Source organism: Dipodomys merriami, unplaced genomic scaffold (genome assembly GCF_024711535.1).
Source record: "Dipodomys merriami isolate MVZ:Mamm:240054 unplaced genomic scaffold, mDipMer1.0.p SCAF_60, whole genome shotgun sequence".
Classification (NCBI taxonomy): Eukaryota; Metazoa; Chordata; class Mammalia; order Rodentia; family Heteromyidae; genus Dipodomys; species Dipodomys merriami.
Genome location: NW_027206180.1, coordinates 5,099,102 through 5,123,770, shown reverse-complemented (window position 1 = coordinate 5,123,770; position 24,669 = coordinate 5,099,102). Strand labels below are relative to the sequence as shown.

The following is a 24,669-nucleotide window of genomic DNA, read 5'->3' as shown; positions in this document are numbered from 1 at the left end:
GGTGGGGGTTAACCTGGGGAGGTAGCTGATTCACTTCTGCATCCGTCTGTGGCACTTAAAGCAATGCTCATTTGCGAAGCATCTGTCCGTCCACAGACCCAAGCGCTTGCGCCAATCCGGCTCCTCCGCCTGCCATTTCATGGCTCGGCCTCTGTTAGAACATGCGGTTGTCTGCTCTGCCTTTACCCGACCACAGAAAGCCGATGTCATTAGCTCACACGCACCATCTGTTTTCCTCACAGCTGGCCCTTGAGTAATTGTCCAGTAGCTGATGGACTGAGGGGTAGACAATCTTTTTTTCTTTTCTTTAGGGGGTTCTGATTCATTTAACTAGGCTCCGTGCCCCAAGAGAAAACATAATGCTTGTTTATTCATATTGGCTGGTGGGGGGAGGGAGAATGGTATAGTTTGTCAGGCAAAGAAGAGTCTTTGTAGCATTGTAAACAAAATCAGGTTTGTTGGTCTGTGCCTACAGGGCTGGCAGTGTGCAGAAGGTGTCTTCCTCAGACACAGATGAGGCCTGGGAGGTGTGGGTATTACTGGCCTCATCTGCAGAGACTTCTTTCTTTCTTTCTTTTTTAATGGTCTGGGAGAGGTGTCCCAGGGTTCTGCTTCATTGAATTGAGAAAAGCCAAGGAAGTTACATTGGTCGATTAAAAAAAAAAAAAAGTTTTCTAGCTCCAGTGCGGGCTGAAAGAACTTCAGCAGGGCTGAGCACCGGCCTGTGGTTGTCACCGGATCACATGACAGTGTGACAACTTGGCCCCTCTGGAGAGTGGCTGTGTCACCCAGGCCCAAGAGCACCGAAGGGTCCCCGGTCCCACCTTCCCACCACACTGAGTACAAATGAGCTGGAGAAATGAACAGCGCTTTCCCCACAGAGAGAGACTGTTAAGAGGGCAGACATGGCTTTCCCAAGAATCCTAACACTCAGTGCCCGGGTCCGACGCAGGAAAATGGACCTATGTGGTCCGTATGCTCAGAATGCGGCCACAGTCTGCGGATTTGACTTCTCTTTCTTGTCTGTGTAGCATAGGGCGACCCTGATTCCTTGGCCCTGGCTGAGGAAAAAAAAAAAGGGGGAAGATGACCTTCTTGGCTGAATGCTGGTGGCTCACACCTGCAATCCCAGCGATCAGGAGGCTGAGATCTGAGGATTGTGGTTCAAAGCCAGCCCAGGCAGGAAAGTCTGTGAGACTCTCATCTCCAGTGAACCACTGGTAAAACCAGAAATGGTGATGTGGCTCAAGTGGAGAGCATTAACCTTGAGCAAAAAAAAAAAAGCTCAGGAATAATGCCCAGGCCTTGAGTTCAGGCCCTAGAACTGGCGTGTGCATGCGTGTACACACACACACACAAAACCTCTTACCATCACCTTGACCCTCCAGTACTGGTTCCTCTAGGCTAAGGTGAATTCACAGTTCTGACATCGTTGAGCCCTTGTCAGTCCTTTTTCTCTTATTTGTTTTGCTGACCAGATCGACTGTAAGCAGCAAGCTGGCAAAGCCTTTGCATGTTCTTTCTTACTCTACCCACAATGCCTCGGGTCTGACATAGTAGTTGTTCAGTAAAGAAAGCCAGTGCATGGACGAATGCTAGATGTCATAGGTGTCTGTAGATGATAAGTCTTTCCTTCACCCATCTCCCCTTCTGTGTAGGTGAAAGTTGTTTCTGGAGCAGGTACACATTATGGCAGGAGAAGCTAGGGAAGGTCGCTGTCAGTGAAGGATCAGATATTCCAGCCACAAAAAAGGAAAGGGACTAGGAGATACTTTTCCTGCTCGGGGGATCGTGTGGCCTTGAAATGAAGAGGGTGGGCGATAAGGCTTGGGATGGAATGGTTTCGGAGAGGATGACTCTCCTAACCCGAGTGGCAGAGAACAGTGGCTAGTAGCGGGACGGAAGAACCAAGCCAAGAGCCAGCAGCAGTCATGGCTACGGAGAAGGCTTAGAGGGAGACGCAGGGCGGCGCACCTGCAGCAACGGGATGGAGTCAGGGGCGCCATGCTTTACCCTCTGTGACTGGGCTGCCCATCTCTCCTGTGCTCCGGGGCTCTGTTGAAATTTGGGGAGTGGAAAGGAGTAAGGAGATGAATTCCTGTGGAAGAAATGAGAGTGAAACCATCCCGGGGCCGTGGAGAGAGAGAGACCCTCACAGTGGGGTTGGAGAGAGGCTGGAACAGCGTCTGTCCCCCCCCCCCCCCCGGCCTCTTTGTCAGAACCTCACTCAGATCCTGTGCTGTTGGGTGTGCTAAGGTGAAGGGAACATGGCGGACTGGGTTCTTGGATTCCAGGAACCGGGGCTCCCTCTTCTCATCTACCCATTACCCCAGCTGATACCTCCTAAACGGTCTCAAAGTTATGTCTTCAACTTAAAAGCAGCCTTGCCCAAACCCAGGAAAACATGGAAGAAGTCATTGGGTCACAGCTGTGAGATGTTGTGTTGGTGACACGCATGGAAATAAACATGTTTGTTCATTGAATCCATGTTTATTGAACTCCTAGGAGATGCCAGGCAGCCTCCCAGACCCACACCTCCCTCCCTCCCTCCCTCCCTCCCTCCACCAACCGGAAGTAGCGCCCTGCCCTCGTGGACATGTTACTGCATCGAGTCTCAGTATCAGGTTGTGAGCCATCCACATGGAATGCATGGGCTGGGACCCCTGGATTTCCCAGGATTCCTTCTGCCTGGCTCATGATGGTATTGCTCATCTCTCCCCCCACTTTGGTGGCCCACAAAGGATGGTGCTGTAATCTACCTGTCCACCCTCTGTCTCTCCTCCTCCCAATGCCAGCCCAGCCACCCCAGAGTGCATAGTACATGTAAGATGCTCACCCCGTGGGAAGGACGCTGGGTCAGCAGGGGTGTACGGGTGCAAGAAGGGAACACAAGGCCAGAAGGTCGGGGCAGAACCATGGCGGCGGTTACAGCCTCTCTCTGCAGTGCACCCACTCTGTTTGAACTGTCTCCCTCATTCTGGCCAGTCCACACGGAATCAAAATTAGTGAGTGGCACCCGCGTGAGCCTTTCTCTGGGAGGTAATGGCTTTGTTTTCCTCGGTGGTGAAGTCTAGACCTGGGAAGGATTTAAGGGCCTCTGATTTCTCAAAGCTGAGGAGGAGGAGGGAAATGCACAAAAGGTTTTGTCTTAATGAGCCTTTGCTGCTGCTGCTTTTTGGTATCTGAGGTTGGTCCAGGATTTACCTGAAGAACTACATTCGGCTTATCAAAAAGCCGGCAGCCAGCATCTCAGGTCTGCCCTGCAGGGGAGAGTTAGGCTCTATGCTGTGCGGGAATCCAGGCCCCAGGTAGAGGGCGAGAAAGGAGAGACAGAGAAACAAAAACCACCCCCCCCCCCGCAAAAAAAAACAACAGTGGTGTCTAAAACAGGAGAAATGGGGGCCTGAACGTCTCATTTCCAAATGTCCATCTCAAATGTCTTCCCCAATCAGAGGAGAACCCTAGCTCTACTTAGAACGAGCAGGGGGCAAATATCAGGTCCCCCCTCCTTCCCTCTCTTCCTTTCCCCCTCTCCCCAACTTGTGGTTTGCAGAGCACAGTATCTCTGCCTTTGTGCTGTGGAAGACAAACCAGGGAGCTTTAGGCCGAATCTCAACTGTGTTATTCATGAGCTGATCTGACTGAATTGAACAAGTCACTTAACTTGATTTGGGGGCCTTAATTGCTTCTTCGGGGAAAAAAAAAAAGCAGGGATCAGAATAACGATTTCATACTGTTCTTTCAGAGATGAAGTAGGATGGCGCTCAGGGCTGGAGATGTAGTGAGCTGCACGTGAATGCTTATTAAAACATGTTTGTCAGCTCTGCGCACGGGTGTCTGGTTCCTGTAATCCCAGCTAACTCAGGAGGCTGAGATCTGAGGATCTTGGTTCCAATGGACAGAAGAGTCTGAGACTCTTATCTCCAATTAACTCACAGCAAAAACAACCAGAAGTGGGGCTGTGGCTCAAGTGGTAGAGTGCTAGCCTTAGGCAAAAATAAACCCTCAGGGATAGTGCCAAAGGCCACGAGTTCAAAGCCCAGGACTGGTATCCAACAGAACAAAACAGGCTTGTGTTAAGCAGGACTTACTTATGGAAGCTGGACTGAAACTTGTCAGTCTTTCCAGAATCAGTGTGTGTTGGGGGGGGGGGCGGGGAGGTGCGTGCGCACGTACCCATGCCCTGCGGGGATTCCAGGCAGGAGGGATTTAAGGTTGCTCCCACCCCACCTCACCCAGGGCTGGGTTTTCTGCTGCCCGCCTTCCCGGGCACTGTCATCTTGCTGCCGGTGTTGGGCTGTAATGTGGATCCACACAACTCAATTAACGTTCATGGCAGGAGGAGGGAAAATAAAAATCGCCCTGCTCTTGTCAGCGGCAACGTTATTTACTTTCAAAAGCTGACAGAATCACACTGCAGGGGCTTCATTTATTTCTCTTCCAGATGTCATTATTCCGGGATACTGGAGACTCGGGGTGAAGTGGTCGCCGGCTGGGTCACAATGGGCCAGGGGAACCACGAGGGGGAGTCCGGGGCAGCCCCTGGGGGGCGCCGTTGGGGCCTGCACGGTTGGTTCCCGCACCCAGCACTTCAGAAAGGATAGAACATGCTCCACTCAGTCCTGTGCCGGGAAACATGGCCTCCAAGGCCCCCTCATTTGTCCCCCTTTGGTTCTAGAGGAAAAGAATGAGCTATGGGACCCCCTGGTCCCCCCCCCCCACAGTTTGTGTAGGCCAACCCTTGGGACTTCTGAAACACAAAGGCACTTGGGGGAAATTTCCCCTTTGCTCTCTGCTTCCACCCATGGCCATCCAAACTCCATGGAACTAGGCATGCGTTTTGGATCTTTCTCTTCTATCTTCTGACCCCCTCTTCCAGACCCTACGGGTTTTTTTGCCATATGTAGTTCAAACATGAAGCGAGTGAATGGAGAAAAGAAAAAATTGGAGAGGCTCCAAACAGAGCATGTGACTTCACGTTTTCTGTTTTTACTTTTTCATCCACCGCTTCGCTTATTTTTTTTTTTTTAAATGAAGCTCTTGAGACGCTCACCTGTTTCTGGGACTAGAGAACAGCTCCACTTAGCAACGGATTTCTTGTCTTTTCCTCTTCTTTTTTGGTTAGTCATGGGCCTTGAACTTGGGGCCTGGGTGCTAGGTATCTCTGAGCTTCTTTTGTTCAAGGCTAGTACCTTACTACTTGGAGCCACAGCTCCACTTTTGGTTTTCTGGTGGTTAAAATTGGAGATAAAAATCTCGCAGGACTTTTCCACCTGGGCTGGCTTTGAACCGCGATCTTCAGATTGCAGCTTCCTGAGTAGCTAGGATGACAGGCGTGAGCCACAGGCATGAGCCACCGGCACCCGGCTATCTTTTCTTTCAAAGATGAACCTTGTGTAACGAGGAAACGCGTTATTCTCTCCTTGAAACTAAGTCTTGATTTTATTTTTGAGTGCATGCGATTATTGGTTAATGACTCAGGACACACCTGGAGGCCTGTGTCTTTGGGGACGAGGGGGTGAGCGGCAAAAGCAACCAGGCCGGTAGGAAGGAATGATGGATGCATTTCTTGGCGGCCAATTCCAGCCCCCATATTCCCAGTTGAGCTCAGGAGCTCTTCAACGAACAGAGGAAATGTAGTCACTGCCCGGCTCCCTCCGTATTAATGATTTATGCACCGCACTACTGCTTTTGTTCAGTCATAGGGCCCAATCCTGTTCATAAAGGCATCTCAGAGAGCTGAGTCCTAGGCTTGCTATGTTGTACTTACTCAGTACAGTGACAGCTACCCCATAAATCAAAAGAACTCGGGGCTTTACAACCCTTCTGAGCTTTTGGGCTCATGTGCACATGTGTGCATGGTGGGTATGTGTGCCCTGCATGTGTGCATGTGTGCGGCATTGCATGCATGCACTGTGTGTGTGTAATCAAGCCTTGCTGAGGGGCCCAAGTTTGATTGCCTTTCTATAAATAATGACTGGAAGAATGGCTGTGTCTGTCTAAGGTGTCTCTGGTTGATGGGTCATCTTGGCAGTGACAGCGCTGTCCTGTTGATTTCCCCTTTGGTGTTGATGTTCTGTTTTATTAGCATAAAGAGATATAGACACCAGTCCCCTGTGCTCTTTAAAAAATGGTGCGATTTTTTTTGAGGTTTTTAAGAATTAGCACTATTTCTATTCATCATAAATTCTTTTTTTTTTTAAATCTATTTGGAAAAGGAGTGAACACATTCATTATCTGGATGTTGATTTTGCTTTCTAGATCTTGGAAACTTTCTTCCATCTATTCAGCCCTGGGAAAACTCTGGTTTGTACCCTCATTAATTTTTACGAATTTCTAGGAGGAACCAAAAAAAAGTGATATAATTACATGGTTTACTTGTAGGCATCCGTTTGTCATTTGTGATATCCCCAGAGAAAGGCTCTGGGTTTTTGTGTTGTTGGTGGTCGTGGTTGGTTTTGATTTCAATGTGATTGTGTGTGTGTGTGTGTGTGTGTGTGTGTGTGTGTGTGTGTGTGAGTGTGAGTGTTTAATCCTATCATGTATATGTTTTGTTTGTGTACGGCTATATTTTTTCCCCTTTCCCTGTATAGCTGAGATGTGAGAATAAATAGAAGATAGAGTGGGAGTTCAAAGGGAAGAACAAAAATATTTTAAAAAATTAGAATGATGCTTTGCAGTATCTCACCCAACAGGATTCTTTTTATATAGGATGAGATCCTATTTATGTGTGTGTGTGTGTGTGTGTGTGTGTGTGTGTGTGTGTGTTTAAGAAATGCTCTTCCTTTGAAAAATACACGTGAGGCTTTTAGGAAATAAACATGTCAGCTTAGCAGAATTGCTAAATGAAAGAACAAGTATGCAGACAAATAAACGCAGCCCTGTATAACTCAACTCCCCGCTCCAATAGGGGCTCCAGTTTTCTTTTCTAAATGTCAAAGTTTGGCTAACTGGTTCCTAGGAACACTGATGCCTGAGAAGATATATTTTAAATGGTTGGGTGTTGTTGGTTTTTTTTTTTTTTGTGGTTGTTGCTTTGTTTTTTTAAACAATGCAGTCAGTGTAGTAGTCAGCAGTCCTGAAATTGAAACAAATTTGTTCTGGAAGGGACTGACTTTTTCTGGTGCTGTCTTGCTGGAACAGAATGCGCATATTTACCCACATCAACAAATAAATGATGCTACCAGCGTTTTTCTTTTTTTTTGTCAGTCCAGGAAATATGATACAGCATTTTGGAGCAAGGGAGCAGGTGTCCCGCATGCCCTGTGTATATTCTTATTGTGCCGATTTTCGTGTTTACATTTGTCCGCTATTATATGAACCCATGAGTGTCTCATCGTCTTTAATTATGTCTGTGAGGGACAAGACAGCAGACGGCATCTGCTCTATTGTTTGCTTGGTTTACATATAGCTTTGATGGCTTATTAAACAATCTCTCTTTTTTTGTTTTTTTCCAAATAGAAGAAACCAGGCAAACCCATATTATGGCATTTTGTAAAGAACCATTATGCAATTAGCTCTCGGGGTTTGGGGAAAGCTGCTGATTCACCCGAGTAAACATCCCGTTTATTCCGACAGGGGCTCTCCCTGGCCTCGTGAAAAATAATCCATTTCCAGAAGCGTCACATTTCCTCTGGCATGGAACATGCCAAGGAGGTGCGGGCTGTATTCATAGGATGCACAGCTCCGTCCCCTTCTGCATCAGACAAACGAACAACTGTCTAAAACGATGATTATCTTTTCATTCAAGCCAGCGAGGACTACCTTGTATAAGACAGTTATCTTCTGCCTCCATGTATGACAGCCTTTCCAGAGTTCCAATGCCATGGTTAGAGTATGTGTAGAAGTGCTGTCCTCTGTGTGTGTGCATGCATGCATGTGTGCACACGCACACCTGTGCCTGTATGTATGTATGTATGTATGTGTGTTTGTGTGTGTACTGGACTTGGGGCTTCAACTCAGGGCCTGTGCGCTGTCCCTAAGCTCTAGAACTCTACCACTTGAGCCACAGCTCCACTTCTGGCTTTTTGCTGGCTCATTGGAGATAAGAGTCTCATGGATTTTTTTTTCCTGTCCAGACTGGCTTTGAACCATGATCCTCCTATCTCAGCCTCCTGAGTAGCTAGGATTATGCAGGCAGGAGCAACTGGTGCCCAGCAGAGATGATGCTGTTTTAAACCCTTCATAGAATGACATTCCGCAGACCATACCAGGTGTTCGTGTGCACAAGATTTGGCTGGCAAAGCCCGTGTCTCCCTCCAGCCCGAGTTCCTTCAAACTGCTTCTTTCATGGAAGTCAGTAGTCAGTGTTTAATTCCTACACTCACTCATTTAACTCATATTGACTATATTACTTCATCTCAGAAATTAAGGTTAGTCATAAGGGACATGTAGACCAGGAAAACGGCTTCTTCTGTTTTTTTTTTTTTGTTGTTGTTGTTGTTCATTTTATTTCATTTTTCCCATACAGGTTACATGTTTTGGGGGAGACAGGAAATGAGGACAGTGACCACATGAGTTCAGTGACCTGAACTCTGGGCCTGGGCGCTGTCCCTCAGCTCTTCAGCTCAAGGCTAGTGCTCTACCACTTGAGCCACAACACCATTTCCGGCTTTTTTTCTGTGTATGTGGTACTGAGGAATCGAACCCAGGGCCTTATGCATGCAAGGCAAGCACTCTACCACTGAGCCACCTTCCTAGCCCCATGACTATGTCTTAACAAAGGGTGTTCACTGCTCTGAAGGAAAAGTACAGGGGTCCAAGATGCATGGTAGGGGCGGGGCCTAAGGGAGGGGAAGTGCTCCGAGAAGAGCTGGCGTTGATTGGCCTGTAGCCCAGGAGGAGGGTGGGCAAGGCCACACACCATGGTGACCCAGACCCAGTGATGTTCTGGGGTACACGGAGAGACAGGGGAGGAGAGGCAGAAAGGAGACCGGAGCCCCAGGGGATTTTGAGACTCTGATATGGGGATTTGGCTATTATCCCCCATGGGATAAGACTAGGAGAAATAGTTCTGAAGGAGATCCGTCTGATCCGTTTGGCTGAGATCAGTTTAGAGGGAAACAGGGAAGGGCTGGGCAAGGGATCCAAGGAAGAGCTCCCTGTGAATGCTCTGAAGGCTGCTTGGATAGAAGTCCACACAGGATTTGCCCGGGGTGGGAAGCTGAGCCCCAGAAGCAGAGATCCAGCCATAGGAGACACGATGCCAGGTTCCAGTGGGCTTTGTAACTAATGGGAGACTCAGGGCCTGGGTTTTCTGAGGCTTTACTCCAGAGAGCTCAAGCTGATTTCACTGTGTCTTAGGACAAAGCTCCCTTGCGTTTCCCTCCTTCTTCTCCCCCATTTCAGTGGCTGGTTCACACTGTAGGCAGCAGCATCCCCATCCGCGAACTTGGATGCTGGGTTGGTGGGGCAATGGTTCTTGCCTGCGCCTAGGATTCCAATTTGGAGAGAGAGCTTGATAACACATCTGGTAGGGGATGCTTTTACCTCCTTACCCCGGCGAAGGGAGCAGAGGAGTGAAATGCATGTCAACCGGGATCAAACAGAAAACTGGCTTTGAGTGTTCATAGTTTGGGAGTCAGGCAGACCTTTGACAGGCTACACGGGCACGTTGATGAAGAGCTCTGGCCCTTCCACATGAATAAAAAAAGAGGGTAATACAGGGTCCGTGGCCCATTGTTAGCACTAGGCGTAGATACTTCATGGAGATAGAATCCAACATGGTGTACCCAGCCAGTGGGAAGAGATGTGGCAGTGTCTTTACTGGCCAGACTGGCAGTGAGGAAGAAGGTGACGGCGGTTGAGTGGTGTTGGAGGTAAAGGCCTAGATCATGGCTGTGGCAGTGGTAATGGAGTGTGATCAGCACGGAAGCGTTGACTTGGATGGTCACAGTGGCGATGAGCCATTACATCCTGGCACCGGAGCTTCACGCGCGCGTCCCTGGATTTAAATGTGAACGTAAGCTTCCTTTGTGTTCGATTTTCCTCATCTGTTCAACAACTAGAAAGGGCGGTATTCTTCATCGGTCATTAGGGGGAATGGAATGAATTCATAGTTATGAGAAAAAGATACTATAGCAGTTGCTGTTGTCGACACACTCTTCAACAGTGTTCATTTAAAAGCAAAACAAAGGTGTAGGCATGGGGTGCCACTTGAAAACAACGCTTCCAGTCTGCTGTGTTTGTCTGAATTGTGTTGTTGTGTTTCATAGTGGGCAGAAAGGGTTTTTGCTTCACCACTGGAAAAACCCTCCCCATGTCTCCCTGTGCTCTGCCTAGAACAGGTGTGTGTGCCAAGCCAGAATTCTGGCAGAGTAGAATATGGGGTGGGGGGGCAGGGAAAGATTCCCAGTTATTATAAAAATAACACCAAGGGCTGTTTAGCAAGGTAGGCAGATGAGCACGCCGCTAGCTAGAATGATAAATAGCCCCTACAAATGTCGGGGCCCAGCAGCTGGCTGGAGACATATGGGGTCCCACTGCATTAAAAGCTGGGTGTCACGCGTGAGTTTTAGAGGGCGAGGTGTAAGTCGCATCAGTGCCAAGGCTTTTTTTAAAAAAATAAAAAAAAAGTCTTCTTTTTCAATCCTAATTTTAAATCCTTCAGTTCTCTTTTATCTCTGTGTTCTATTTCAGTCCGAAAGGGAACATCTTTGAGGCTAGCTAGGCCGTCTCCCAGGAAAGCTAGGTCTGCATGGTCAGACTCAAAACACACAGCTGCTTTCGAGGCTGTGACGTTCTACCCTGAGCTCTGTGCCTATGATATTGTTGGGGGGGGGAGATGAACACAAGCACAGGGAATACGTTATGGAATGCGGCCGTGTTGAGCTAAGACCTGTGGTTGCTGGATATGCAGAAAGATTGGGACCAAACCCGTACCGACCCTTAGTAGAAGAGGCAGTCCATGCTTGATTTCACGTTGATGTCTGTGTATCTGGGTATGAACATGGTTTGGAGATTGTAAGTCTGTTTGGGATGTCCTTCTAACAGTGGGAAGTTCTCTGGAAGGATATTTTAGAACTCTTGTTCATCATCATCCACACAAGCTTTCCCAGGGACTCTGAAGAGGTGCGTGAGGATGGATGTAGAATGTGTGAGCACCTGAGTGTTGGAGCCAGCTCCCTAGTTGGTTTCCAGGATTCTGAACTTAGCAAATACATCCACATCCTCAGTAACTCACAGAAAGGAGGTGAAGAAGAGATATGGGCCTGGGAAACAAGAAAGCCCCAGCATTGGCCACTAGGCCTGTCAGTCAAGTAGTCGTGAGTGATGTCACTACTCAAGACCAAACCATCTGCACTGTGGGAACTGTTAAAAGATCAGATGAGTTGCTGGGTGCCAAGCCAGGGTCTCCCATCTATGACCCTAGCTACTCAGGAGGCTGAGTTCTGAGGATCATGATTCAAAGGCAGCTCAGGACAGGTGAGTCCATAGATTCTTACTGCCTTAGTCACAAAATGTTAGAAGTGGAGGTGTGGCTCCTATACCTTGAGTTCAAGCAACAGGAGAGAGAGAGAGAGAGAGACAGACACACACACACACACACACACGCTGAAGTCAAGAAGACGATAATTGCTAAAGACCATAGTAAGTTTTATTAGAAGGTTTCATTGAGCCAGGAATGGTGGTCCCAGTACTCAGGTGTTGAGGTAGGAGGGTCACAAGTTCAAAGCCAGCCTGGACTAGATAGTAAGATCTTGTCTCAAGGAGAACCGAAAAAAAATTATTTTGAAGTTTAAAAAAATAATAAGTAACAAATAGGGCTCACTTTCTTTTTGAGTGTGTATATCACATTGGGACAACGAATTTTGTATGGCCCAGAATCCTATTAGCTGTAAGGGATGGAACTTCATTCTAACTTAAACAAAAATGGAGATCTGTTGATGGGCCGAAGTGGAATAGTATTGGAAACAACCTGTGGTACAAGTGAGCCATCACTTCCATGCCCACCATTCTTTATGAGGCTTGAACCCACAGGGTCAGGCTAAGAGGTAAACCATAGGAAAAAAACACTTAAAAGGAGACTCAAACGTAGGAAACTTTAAGTGCATTGCTGCATTAGAGTACCTCTGTGATTAAAAAAAAATATTGCCTTTGATTTAGGAGGCATTTAAGTCACATTCTGAGTATTCTTGCCTTCCATGTATATAGGAGTTAATTCAGGATGCTGAGAGGTTAAATAACTTGCCCAGGAACTGTCAGAACCAGAGTTCATTTCCAAATTTGATACAGCTCTGGTCTCCAAGTTCTTAACACGATGCATTGCTATAATATTATAACAACAGTCTCGGTAATAACAACTACCACCACCACTGCTACTAAGTTGGAGCAAGGTGTGGTAGCACACACGTGCATTTCCAGCTACCTGGGGGTGGGGGGGTAGAGTTTGGAAGATCATATCTGAAGGTCAAAGGAGTAGAAGCCCAAGACACTATCTAGAAGACAAGACTAAAAAGGATTGGCAAAGGAGCAGCTCAAGTGGTAGAACACAGAACAAGAGCTACATCTCGAGTATAATGCCCAGAACCACATAAAAAGAAAAGAATAAAAGAAAACGTATCAGTCTTTTTTTTCCCCTTAATAATGAGGCGGCAGGAAGAACTGCAGTTCTGAAATCGCGTGTTTTCCGGAGAGTCTGCCAGCTGAGACGGGGACTACCATTTGCCCTTCCCAAGCTGTTTTTAATCTTGGGCAAGTTATATAAACCTCTCTGTGCGTTGGTTTCCTGGCCCGTGACAGGTGGGCAGTCACAGAATTTACATTATCACAGCCATGTGAAGATTAAACGAGTTAATAAGGAGGTGGGAAGGTGTCTGGAAAATCATACCTGGTGTCTATTGTTTGTTTGTTTGTTTGTTTAAAAAAAGAACTATCTAAAAATAGGTTGCAATGTAAGCACCATACAGGAAACGAGGTCACTACGTGTGGTTCCGCTTTTGATGTCCCCAGAATGTCCCAGAAGGACACTGCTAATCTGGGAAGCTGGAATCCCACCTGTCAGAGGCCCTCTCTGTTGCCGCCAGCTGTCCGGCCCTGGTGTCCTGTAGGAGCCCAGCCTGCTGTGGTCAGCTCCCCTGCTAATCCCTGGGTGAGGAGCTGAGCCGCCCGGCCTGGCCTGGCCCAGGGCCCCTGTGGTTCCCTCTGCATCTCTGTCTTCTCTGTGAGTCTGGGCTGTGCAGACTCATGAGTAGCTGTCCCTCCCCTCGTCCCCCTTGGGAATGCTGGGAGGCAGTGTCCGGCTCATTGCTTCGATGGTGCGTAGGTTTTCCTGGCCCGAAGCTTGGAAAAGCCACATCCTGTGCTAAGAAGATTTGGGGTTTGCTACTGACCAGGAGCTGAAGAATTTTGGGATTTGTTGGTGACCCACTTGGTTGTGTTTGTTAGTTAGCGGTGTGTTTTGTGAGGGGTGGGTCTTAATTATTTTTCTTTTGGTCAATTGTGGAGCTTGAACTCGGGGCCTACGCACTGTGCTCAAGGTCAGCTCTCTGGCAGTCTGAGCCACAGCTCCACTTCCGGTTTAGGGTCGGTTAATTGGAGATAAGAGCCTCAGGGATTTTCCTGTCCAGGCTGACTTAGAAAGGCGATCTTCAGATCTCAGCCTCCTCCTGGGTAGCTAGGATTACAGGTGTGAGCGAGCAGTTCATGTGAACCCATCCACTCATGCATACGATCCTCCTCCAATCAGAGTCCCCCCTCCATTATTCTCCCTCCTCCCTTCCTGGCGTAAGAAGTTTTTCTTGTTCCATTTTCACTTGCACAGGGATTGTTTTACATGTACATCGGGTATTTGCTGGACTGCTCATCTCAGTCCACCCTCTCCCCCACCCCGACCTCCAACACATACCCCTACCCAGATAAGACAGGTTACAACTTGATGATGGTCACTGTTGTGTTACAGCGCCTGTGGTCTCTCACACTTGCGCAAACCATCTCGCAGACAGATTGCACACACGCACCACCCCGTGTGCAGTTTCTTAGCACCTCCCCGTGCTATTTTGTCTCATGGCCTTGAAAACCTACCCCCCTTCCAAAGCCTGCAGTGTCCTCTGGACGGCGGGTACAAATAAATCCTCCACCTCCCAGGGCTGGCCGGCCCGTTGGCCTGGCTTCACATGGGGGCAGGCATCTTCTCTGTTCATGTGTGAGCCTCACATTGAAGCCTCTGGCTTGCTCTCAAAACCGCAGCCCGCAACTAGCTGCACCCTGCAACATTGGAGGCCCCCGCCGGAACACATGGAAGGGCTGCAATGATGTGGGAGGTGGTGTGGGTGAAGGTGCAGGGTTCTGGGGCCGGAGTTAAAAGGTAATAATGGATCAAAAAATGAGAATCAGGAACTGTGGAGCCCCCTCTTACCCCCACCCCAAGGAACTGCTGGTGTAAGGGAAAGTCGAGAACTGCACAGCCCTGGAAGTGATCATGATTCTCCAGCAGCATCAAAAGGCCAGGGGGAAGGCTGATGTCCTCAGTGCTCTTCTCCAGTGCCATTGCTGCTTGCTGGTGGGGCAGGGCCACACACTGCTATTCCCTGTTCCCTGTGGGCATTGCTGACTGCCCCCCTCTCCCTCCCACTTCCTGGAAAGTCAGCAGGGGCAACACAGAGCAACTTTTCTCCGGGCTTGACCTCTGCTGCTTCCTCCACCCTCTGATTATGTGATAGGTTGGCTCTGACCACCCATCAGGATGGTTGACGTTGAGTGAGGTGTTGAGAAAGAAGGATACAGAGAGGCCGCTAGTTTGGTCCGTGACAAACGTTGTCACAGCACTTTAACAGGTGTCAGGATGCCCCCCAAAGGGCCTGTCGTAGAACCCGGCAGTGCAGGTTAACACCTCTGCCACGTGCCAACTTTAAGATTTGGATACTTTCTGTCCCCTTTCATTTCCACAGTGGCCTTTTTGGGGGGGTCAGAAATATAATTAGCAGAAATCACTTCCTAGGAATGGAGAGATAACCTGAAGATAGAAGGAATGCAATGTCTGGTTTGTAGTAAGCACTGAATGACTGTTGTGGACTGGTTATAAGGATGAAGATGGATAAATCAGAGGAAGGAATGATGATGAGAAGGACTAAATAAGTCAGCAGAGGGCCGGATACATTATTAATGCCTAGTTTCCAGGTGGTCAAGTAGCAAAATTGGATGGAGGGGTGGATACTTAAGTAGTAGCTAGATGTGGGTAGACTGAGGGAGGAAGGGAAGGAGGGAAAGATGGATGGAGATTAGAAGACACAAATGGATGGGTGTTGGGTGGAAGATATAGGTGGCTTGATGGGTGAGTGGATGGACTGATGGATGCTAGATCATCAATGAGTAGATCCATGGAGGTAGAATAGCTGGGTGGGTAGATAGGAGCGTGGGAGAATGGAGGGATGAGTGGATGGATGGATGGATGGATGGAGAGACAGATGGCATATTGCTCATCAAATCAGTTTGGAAATTGTCTATCATTGCATTCAATTTCAGATTTTCTTCCTCACAAGAGCTGTCAGGTGTTTGTATATAATAATAGTCATGGTGAACCCCGAAGAAAGGGGGAGTGAAGGGAGAGAGGGAGAGAGAGACCGCAAGGTAAATCTCTCTAGCTTATTTGTGCCTAGAGTCCTTTTTTGACAGTAAAGTATCTAATAAGGCATCTGTGGTGCGGAGCGTGTGTTGGGAGATTCCAGACCAGGTACCGGATTTCCAAGCACAAAAGGATGCCTGTGGAGCTCAGCTGTTTCTGCCAATTTGGCAGCTCTATGGGGTTGGGACAGAAGAGCTCTGGTCCAGTGTCGGAGGCTTGTGCTATTTGAAGTATTCTCTGTGCTCAGCTCCCACAGACACCTGCAGCACCGAGGGCAGGGGACGCAGGGGCGGCGGAAAGGAACATCCAGGGAGCAGCTAATTATTCATCACCCGCTCACCCCCATTCCGGGACTCCTCAGGGAGTATTTGTTCCACTCACGCAAGGTCAACGAATTCTCAAGACCAGTTGCCATTCATCCCCAGACAGGTCGGAGGTCGGTTCCTGAAGCATTGTTGATCTCAGCAGAGATCAACCATCAGGGCTGATATTCTTAGATTTGCTCATTCAGCCAGTCAGTCTGGCTTTCCGAGGAGAATCAGGTCACGAAGCACTTAATGAACCAAGGGAAAGTGGGCCTCGGCCGGCTCCACTAGGGCCTTGGGTTTTTAATGACCATCGCCGGCCTCTTCACTTACCAGCCCACTGGCATTGTCATGGTGCATCTCCATGATCACTTTGAGAGGCCAGACCTCCCTCGTGAGGGGGTGACACCGGACACCACACCCCCGGGGTTGTTCTTAGCTTCCCCAGAAACCATTGCATGAGCTGCAATTCCTCAGATTTTCTTTCCTCTTAATTTCAAAATGATATCCGTGCGCTGGAAAACATCCATGTTTCAGTGTTGGATGTGGAACCTGGAAGAAGATAACAGTCTCTTACACCACGAGGCGTTTTGTTAAGGTTGCACTGGTGAGCCCTGCTTCGTGGAAGCAGTTAGAAGTAGGCAGTGGAAGGTGTTTGGGGGTTTTTTCTTCTTAAGTTGATGCTCCAAACCAGCTTCTGCTAGTTTCCATCACTATGACAACCACCACCAGCCATCCAGGGTGAGCAGAGAGCCAAGCCCTCAGTTCAACCCTCCCAAGCCTTCCACATACCTGTAGACCATGCATTAGTCACCTTCTCCTTGCTCAGATAACACAACTCAGGCACAGAAAGGGGACCCGTGCAAGAATACACAGCTAGTCCTTGGCATGAGCTGGATTTTGAACCTGGGGCCAGTGTGGGCTCCCAGCGAGTCTTTGATGGTGTTTCCAACCAAGGCATCGGGTGCGGTGATGAGAAATGCCAGCCAGTGAGAAAGTAAGAAGACAACCAAGAATGGTGAGTGTGTTCTTAACACACTGGGCATCCTTGGAAGAGCTCACCACGCTTGAATTCGTTTACATTCCCTGGAAGCAGTCCTTCACGGGGCTTGTGGGTGGGGCTTCCCTTCCAGGAATGGAACTTTCCAGGTGGAATCGATCCGCCCCTGAGGATTGAAGTGGGCATGGTTGCAACAAGAGCAGCGGTTGGTTAATGGCTCAGTAGCTGCGGGTCCTAGTCTCCAGGAGCTTTTTTCTTCAGATTGGAATTGGCCAGTCAAGGCTTAGCAGTCAGGAATATGGTGGCAGCCCAGTGCTTGGCTCTGAGCTGGGGGGGGGGGGGGAGGGGGGCTCACACCTGTCACCCTACCTACTCAGGAGGAGGCTGAGATCGGAGGATCGCAGTGCAAAGCCAGCCTAGGGAGGAAAGTCTGTGGGACTCTCCAATGAACCACCAGAAAACCGGAAGTGGTGCTGTGGCTCAAGTGGTAGAGCGCTGGCCTTGAAGAGCTCAGAGATGGCACCCGGGCCCAGGGTTCAAGCCCCACGACTGACAAAAAAAAGAAAAGAAAGCAATACAATAAGTAGGAAATGGATTCGACCTTAGAGCCCAGGAAGTGTTGTGTTTTGCCCTTTTTCTATGACATGGTGGGGCTGGAACAGTCACCCGCCCGGAAGCTGGAAGAGACAATGACTGGGTGAGGCTCATTCCCCGGGGGAGATGATAGAGCCCAGGAAATGACTCCATATCCCTTCCCCGAGAGGGCCTGTCAGTCCACGGTGTGTACCAAGTGCTTCCATTTACAGGGCTCCCACCCCCAATCCAGGGTGTACTGGAGACACAGCCTCCCTTCTTCTGGGGTTTGGTTGCTGAAGGCTACCAGAATCCATGGGAGTCATTCTCTTTCTAGAAAAATCCCTCAGCTCCAGCTGTCCCCCCAGGTCCTCTCTCTTTGACCTCTCTGAATACCCAAAGGTGGGGTAACTCCAGCTCCAGTTGGATCTGTTGTTGGACTTGGAGTTTCCAGGCAGCCAAAGTGAAAAGAGCCACCCCACAGCGATAACCCTTCATTTCCAAGGGAAAAGAAGCTATTGATCACTCAGGAAAAGCATATCCCAGAGATCTTGTAAAGCAGCTAGCAACCATCTTTTGCACCGTGTATGTATCGGAATGCCTTGAGTGCTTATTAAACTCTGAAGTTTCTAATGCACTCCCAAGAGCTACAGCTTCCAGCTAGCTCAGCCAAGAGAAAGTAGCTTCCAGATCCGATCACTTTTACTGCTCGGGGGGAATCGTGGGTCGTTAAAGGTTGCACCCTTCTGACTTGAGCAACTGAATAGAGGTTCCTTTCTTGTCTCCTGGGCCAATAATGCTGTGTCTACTTTGTAAAACAAACAGAGACGTTCTTCGGCTCTCCTCTGGTGTGGTACCCAGCAGAAAGCTAGCAAAAGAACACGTCCAGGCCCCCCCCCCCCCCCCCCGGCCAGTGGGTCTGTCCTCACCAGCTAGTAACTTCTCAGAAATGCGGTGTTGAAAGTCAGCATCAGAGGCTAAAGTTAGCAACTCTGACGGGCAGCGGCGGGCAGGGGAAGGGGGTCAGCGTGCAGCTGTTCGGGCAGCTGAGCTCTGAGTCAAGACAGTGGATGGCAGAGACTCCTTGACAGGAGTGGCCAGAAAAAAAAAAAAAGAGTCCGGCCTTAAATAATTGAATTCTCTGCCAGCCCCTGTGCGCCGTGGTCATCTCCACACGTAATGGTGTTGCTAAATCAAGCTGCTAAAATCAGTGCCGTGTAGAAACACACCTTGGCCGTCTAAAAAGTGGAGGGTTTCGCACTAGGGTCTGGACAAAACCAGAAGTGGCTCGCGCTTGGTGGGGTCTGAAGCTGTTGTCTAATTCACAAATCCCGTATGCGTTTCGAAGAGGCGTTGGGACCCCTCCGGGGGGATCTGAAGGTGACTTTTATTTTCCCCCCATGGTTCTTGGACTTGGGTGTGGTTTCAGTGGCGTCGGCTCTTGTGGCTCTGAATGCACCGTTTTGTTGTCGGGATATAAAGATCAGAAAGGGCGGGGAGGCGTGATATTGAGCCTTCAATCTCAGGACCAAAAAGATCTGAGGGAACCACACACAGGTGAACCAAAGGAATTGCAGACTGAGGTCCGGCTCTGAGACCTCTGAGGTCCTTTGAGGAAATGACGGGACTTCTTTTTCGTCACTACCTAGCCCTACACGGTAGGGGCTGGTGCCTCAGTTTCCCACCTGAAGGAAACAAGAATTCAGAGAACTGAAACAACTTGTTTAACCTAGCACAGCAGAATAATCTCACCTGCTGGACTCTGAGGCTGGGGTCGGGGTGGAATTTATCTGCTCCTCTGTGACACATCGTAGCCAATCACCTGTTTGTTTGGTCATGGTGGGGCTTGAACTCTGGGCCTGGGCCCCGTCCCTGCGCACTTCAGCCCAAGGCGAGTACTTTACCACTTGAGCCACAGCACCTCTTCCAGTTTTCTGGTGGTTCATTGGAGATAAGAGTCTCATGGACTTTCTGGCCTGGGTTGGCGTTGAACCGCCATCCTCAGATCTCAGCCTCCTGAGTAGCTAGGATGACAGGCGTGAGCCACCGGCGCTTGGCCGCCTGTGTATTTTTAAACACAACAGAAAGCTTTCAGATATTGGCCTGTGTGTCTCCCACCCATCATTCCTGGCTCAGATTAGTTATGCCTTTAATGGTCTCTCATTAGCAGGCTGCCTGTTGAGGTACCACAGTGGAAAGTTCAAAATATCTTGGGGGGAAAAAGAATCAAAAACACAAAGGCAGGTAAAAATGCAACGCGTGAGGGAATGGGACCAGGAGCGTAGCGCTGTGGTTGGGAATGGACCTGTCTTCTGACCTATGCTGGGGGCGCAACGCTGCCACCCACGAACTACAAGGTCACGCGCGAGCCCCCGACACATGAACCCCCATGTTCCCTCTTGTGGGCCTGGAGACAATCTTGTCTTCACCAAGCTGGAATGTCCTGAAGGATCGTCCTGTGCAGAGCCCGCCTGGTTCATGTACTGCCTGATAGTCATGCGGTACTGTTTACAAATGGCCCCCTTTCCAAAGCAAGCGGGGAGAAGATACGTAGGCTGGATACATTCTTAGATGATTATTTTTCCCCCACCCTGCACCAGGCGCTGCCCACACGCGAACCCACTCAGTTTTGAGCTTGCGGTGGCAGCCGAAAATCACGTGAGTTTTCATTTCTCCATTATTCTTCCTTAAAATTAAAGAAATGACACAGAAATGAATCAAATTTAAAAAAAAATAATAATCCCAGGAGATCCTATGCTTTGTCCTTGGGCCAAATGATTCCTGCCAAGATCATGAACTCCTCTGTCAGATCCTTTCACTTGAGAGTCCCTCCTTCAGCCTCTCCCACACCTCTCTCTCTCTCTCTCTTTCTCTCCCCCTCTTCCCTGAGAACTAAATTAATGAACAGTAGTTGGTTAGTCATGTTAGGCAAGCTGATCCCCAAAATAGCACCTTTCCATTCCGCTAGCTTCCACCACTCAGCAGCAGCTGCCGTGTCCCCTTCTTGTGTCTGCGAAGAAAAACTTTCCCATTAAGACTTGCTGATACAGACTTTTCTTTCTCCCCCCCCCCAACCCCCCCGCACGGCCGCCTGCCCTCCCTCCTTTCCTCCTCCCTCCCTCCCTCCCGCCGGCGATCCCTGGGCTACTCCTGTCAGATTGGACATGGCTCTGGATCTCGTGGCTGAGAAGACGTTGGGTCTGTAGAGTTTCCTGTTTGTCATCCTCCCCTCAGTCTCCGCCGACGTGGGGTACCTCAGAACTTCAGTCATGCTGGCGTCCCAAGGAGTCTTCCTCCATTCCTACGGCGTCCCCATGGTCCTACCCGCCGCCCCCTATTTCCCTGCACTCATTCAGGTAAACGTCGCTGCCTGGGCCAGCCAGAAACTGAACTCCAGAGCGCTCAGAGCCATAATTGGAATTTTTATGGTTGAGAAAGCAAACACTTTTAATACAGGGAGGGAGGAAAGAAGGAAAGAAAGAAAAAGCGGGGGGGGGAGCTCTCATGTAGTCAGCAAGAAGACAGTAGGAAATCAAAAAGATGGATCACCCGAATCTGACTATTGACATCTCTCATGGCTGAATAAATGGTGTAGTTGAGCTATATTTGCTTGTATCGATTGGGATACTGTTTAACACTCAAGCCTTTGCTTCGGGAGGTTGACCATGGGGCAAAAGATTTGCTCTCCTCTCTGGCTTTCTGAAGGGACTCCGTCTTCCCAGGAAAATCACTAGGCCAAGGAGCTTAGCGTGAGATGGCTCGGGTAAAAGCTTGAACCCAGGACGCAGAGAGAGCTGGAAATAGCTAGACATTTATTTCTAGAACATGCTCTCTGGACTTTCCAGATACAGCAGAATTCCTCCTTCCCCTGCCCAGGGCTGAATTAGAGCCATTGCCAGATGTGAAAGAATAGCCACTGATGGATTCTGTAGGAAGTCCAGAGATTATTCTAGAAATCCCATGGTAGCTATTTGTTGGCTGGCTGGCTGGTTGGTTTATTTTCAATGCTAGCAAGAGAGTAGAGGGCTGAGCTGTGTGTTGTTGTGTTTTTATTGTATTTTGTTTTGTTTTTGCTTTTAATTCTGTGCAGGGAGATTCATATGCCAATGAGAAATAGATGTTTTATTTTTTTACTTGTCGATCAAGAGCACTGGATGTCTGAATAGTCTTACAAGGTTCTCTGAAAAGCTAAGATTCATTCGTGATACACCCCAGCCATTGTGGGAAAGAACCATTGACTTCTTGTTGTGGTTGTTTGTGGAGATCAACCACCCCGTGGTCAAAAATTCATAAATTTGGTATCTCCCTCCCTAATTCTTGATCATCAATGAAAACTGTGGAGGAGGATTCATTCTGGTCAAATACCTCTGCTTTAAAAAAAAGGTTTTTTTGGATGTGGCTGTTACTGTTTCCATTTATGAACTAGAAGAATCTGGGTGATTGCACTCTCCAACGGATGCGTCTAGACAACAAAATACCTTCCTGACTGTCCAGCTGTTGCTGGGCTCATGTGTTGTCAATAACTCCGCCGCCCGAAGGAATGAGCTGAGGGGTTTGCTCCCGCTCTTTCCCCTGACCTGTGAGACAGGCTGGTGAGCTGTAAAGGTGCCCAGCCTTGTGTTTCTATAGGAAATTTGGGGGTGAAGGTCTGGTGGGTGGAATTTTGTCAGACCCTGAAGCTGACCCGCCCGATAAATAATTACAAGCAAATCTCGCCCTTCACTCTATGCTGATTGATGCCGAAATTGCTTTTGAAAGTTCTCATAAGTTCCTGTTATAGATTAAGTGCCCGTGCAGGAAAAATAACGGCACCCACAGAAATGGGTGAATGTAATCAGGTTTAATGGACTCGAGACCTTGTTGGGAATTAAATAACTATCGATCGGCTGGGATGGTGCTGTCATTACGAAATGCCACTCTGGATGTTTTACCCCAGTGATAGATGAGGAGAGGCCAGGGCCAGCTGAGAAATTCGGGAGGCCTTGCTTAGCAGAGCGTTTGAGAAAAGTATCCAGTTACTGATGGGCAGAACAAGTGATTTTTTTAATTCACCAATCTGCCCCTGCTCTGTGTTGCCCACTGGAACCAGTGATCACCGAGTCAGGAGAGTGGCATCATTGGCAGTCTTCTGGGTTAGCTCTTGGGAAATGCTTGATTTTTCTCCCTTTCTTATGTGGTAGAATATTCTAGAAGGCCAGATACGTGGGATGCTAGCGCTTGGTTTACCCTTTGCATCAAGAAATGGAAGTCACTGTGGTCACATTTGCAAATGGAGGAGGAGTAACACAAATTTAGAGAAAACTAGATCAGTCTCTCTCCCTCCCTCCCTCCCTCCCTCCCTCCCTCCTTCCCTCCCTCCCTCCCTCCCTCCTTCCCTCCCTCCCTCCTTCCCTCCCTCCTTCCCTCCCTCCCTCCTTCCCTCCCTCCCTCCTTCCCTCCCTCCTTCCCTCCCTCCTTCCCTCCCTCCCTCCTTCCCTCCCTCCCTTTCTCTCTCTCTCTCTCTGTCTCTCTCTCACACACACACACACACACTCACTCAGCTTTCAAATGGCCACTCCTGAGGCCACACGCTCCCCCTTTGATCATGTTGCATGCATGTATCTCCTCCCAACTCGAGATGTAAGGAACTAACGCCCATTGCACCTCAGCTCCAGGAGCAATGCAATGAGAGGCTGCCCAATGAAGGCTGTGTCATTCGGAGGGCCTCTCCTGCACCTGCGGATGATGCTGGAGCTGCGTGGAGACGCCATCCAAGGTCTTTCCGACATCCACGTCCAGCGGCCCCAGGGCCACACGACTCCCTTTTCACAGTGCTCTACACAGTCACCTTTAAGAATTCAAACCAACAGGGCCCGGCTGTAGTCTGGTCCCGGTTTCGAGGAAAACCAGCTTACCCCCACTTCGTTGTTTTGCCAAATTTCCCTAGAGCTAATGGAGGTGTTTTCCTCTTCCAGGGTATTTATTTCACACAGGATCGATTATTCTAGCAGATTCTATAGCTACCACGGACACCTCTCCCTCTCCCCCCGCCCCCCCCCCCCGCACTGTATACATACACTTCCATCCTCCAGGAAAGTAAGAGTCTACCATATTGGATCCTTGGAACCTCTGGTTAATTTTAGGGTTAAATGAACCTATTACTTTCTTATGTCTGAACTTGTTGAATCGATCACCAAATAGCTGGGTATGTTTTTCTGTCTGTTGTTGTTTTTTTTAAAGCCATGTATAACACTGTGGAAAGACTATCGAGCGTTCAGTTAAGAGTTCAGGCTGTTTCATGGTAACATGAAGCCAGAAAGTAGAGGCGGGGAGAAAGGTCTCAGCAAGTGTGTTGTACAAACATCACCTTTTCCCCCATCTGAAGATGAGCGCTCCTGTACTCCATGGAACGTTGATCTCTACATTTCTGGTGGTAACTTGGATGGCCCGGTAGGCGGCCATCTTGCTCACAGAGGAGCTGGTACGTTTGCTCAAATCATCGTTGAGTTCTAAACCTGCCCTCCGGATTTGCCTAAACCCTGTGCCATGTTTGGAGCATGGTTTCTGACTGTTGGGCTCTGGTTAGGGTGGGTTGTCTGGTGAGCCCTGTGCTGAGATGTGAGTTTGGACCCATACCCCTGAAACCAGTATTCCCTAATGGCTCCATCATCCTTCCTGCCGTCCGTCCATGTCATGGGCAGGCCTCACGGAAGATGATGGGGTCAGGAGGATTCACTTCCTGGGTGAAAAAGGACGTGAACAAAGCCCATCTCCACCCCCACCGGCACTGATCTCAGTCCACCACACACCCTCTCTGTGCCAGCCGCCATGACGGGCAGTTGAAAACCGAGAATGAACCGTCACAGCCACGCGCTTGTGGGTTCGCAGCCCGGTGGGAGCCATGACTCCCATTTGGTAACAGAGGCAGCAGGAAGGACTCCAGGTTGGCAAACATGGAGGGTGCGTTGCGAGCTTGGCGCTGCACTAAACGTGTAGACACCGTCTCCAGATTTATTATGACCCGAATCCTCATGGATTTGGGGTGGCTCTGGCCTGCCATCCACATTCCAAAAAGCTCTCGGAAATCGATGAAGGGTTGGCGCCCTGCTTCAATCGGGAACAATGCTTCACCTGAAATGATGGGTAGATTTATAGATTTATATATGTATATATATATATATATATATAATATATATATACATATTATATATATATACACATACATCTATATAATCTGTTAGTATGAATAT

General features: G+C 49.0%; 1 protein-coding gene across 18 annotated transcripts in view; it reads left to right on the top strand.

Annotated features, from left to right (window-relative positions):
• Positions 1 to 24,669, top strand: part of Rbfox1 (RNA binding fox-1 homolog 1) — a 1,026,253-nt gene that overhangs the window by 728,664 nt on the left and 272,920 nt on the right. The window contains exon 1 of one of the 18 annotated variants that reach the window (XM_070003529.1): positions 20,673 to 20,796. The exons of 14 other annotated variants lie outside the window; for them this stretch is intronic. In XM_070003529.1, the coding sequence (XP_069859630.1) occupies positions 20,710 to 20,796 (87 nt within the window). In that variant the 5' untranslated portion in view covers positions 20,673 to 20,709. Of the gene's footprint in view, positions 1 to 20,672; positions 20,797 to 24,669 lie in introns of those variants that run through there. 3 more of the 18 variants (XM_070003523.1, XM_070003535.1, XM_070003528.1) reach the window with 3 other exon arrangements.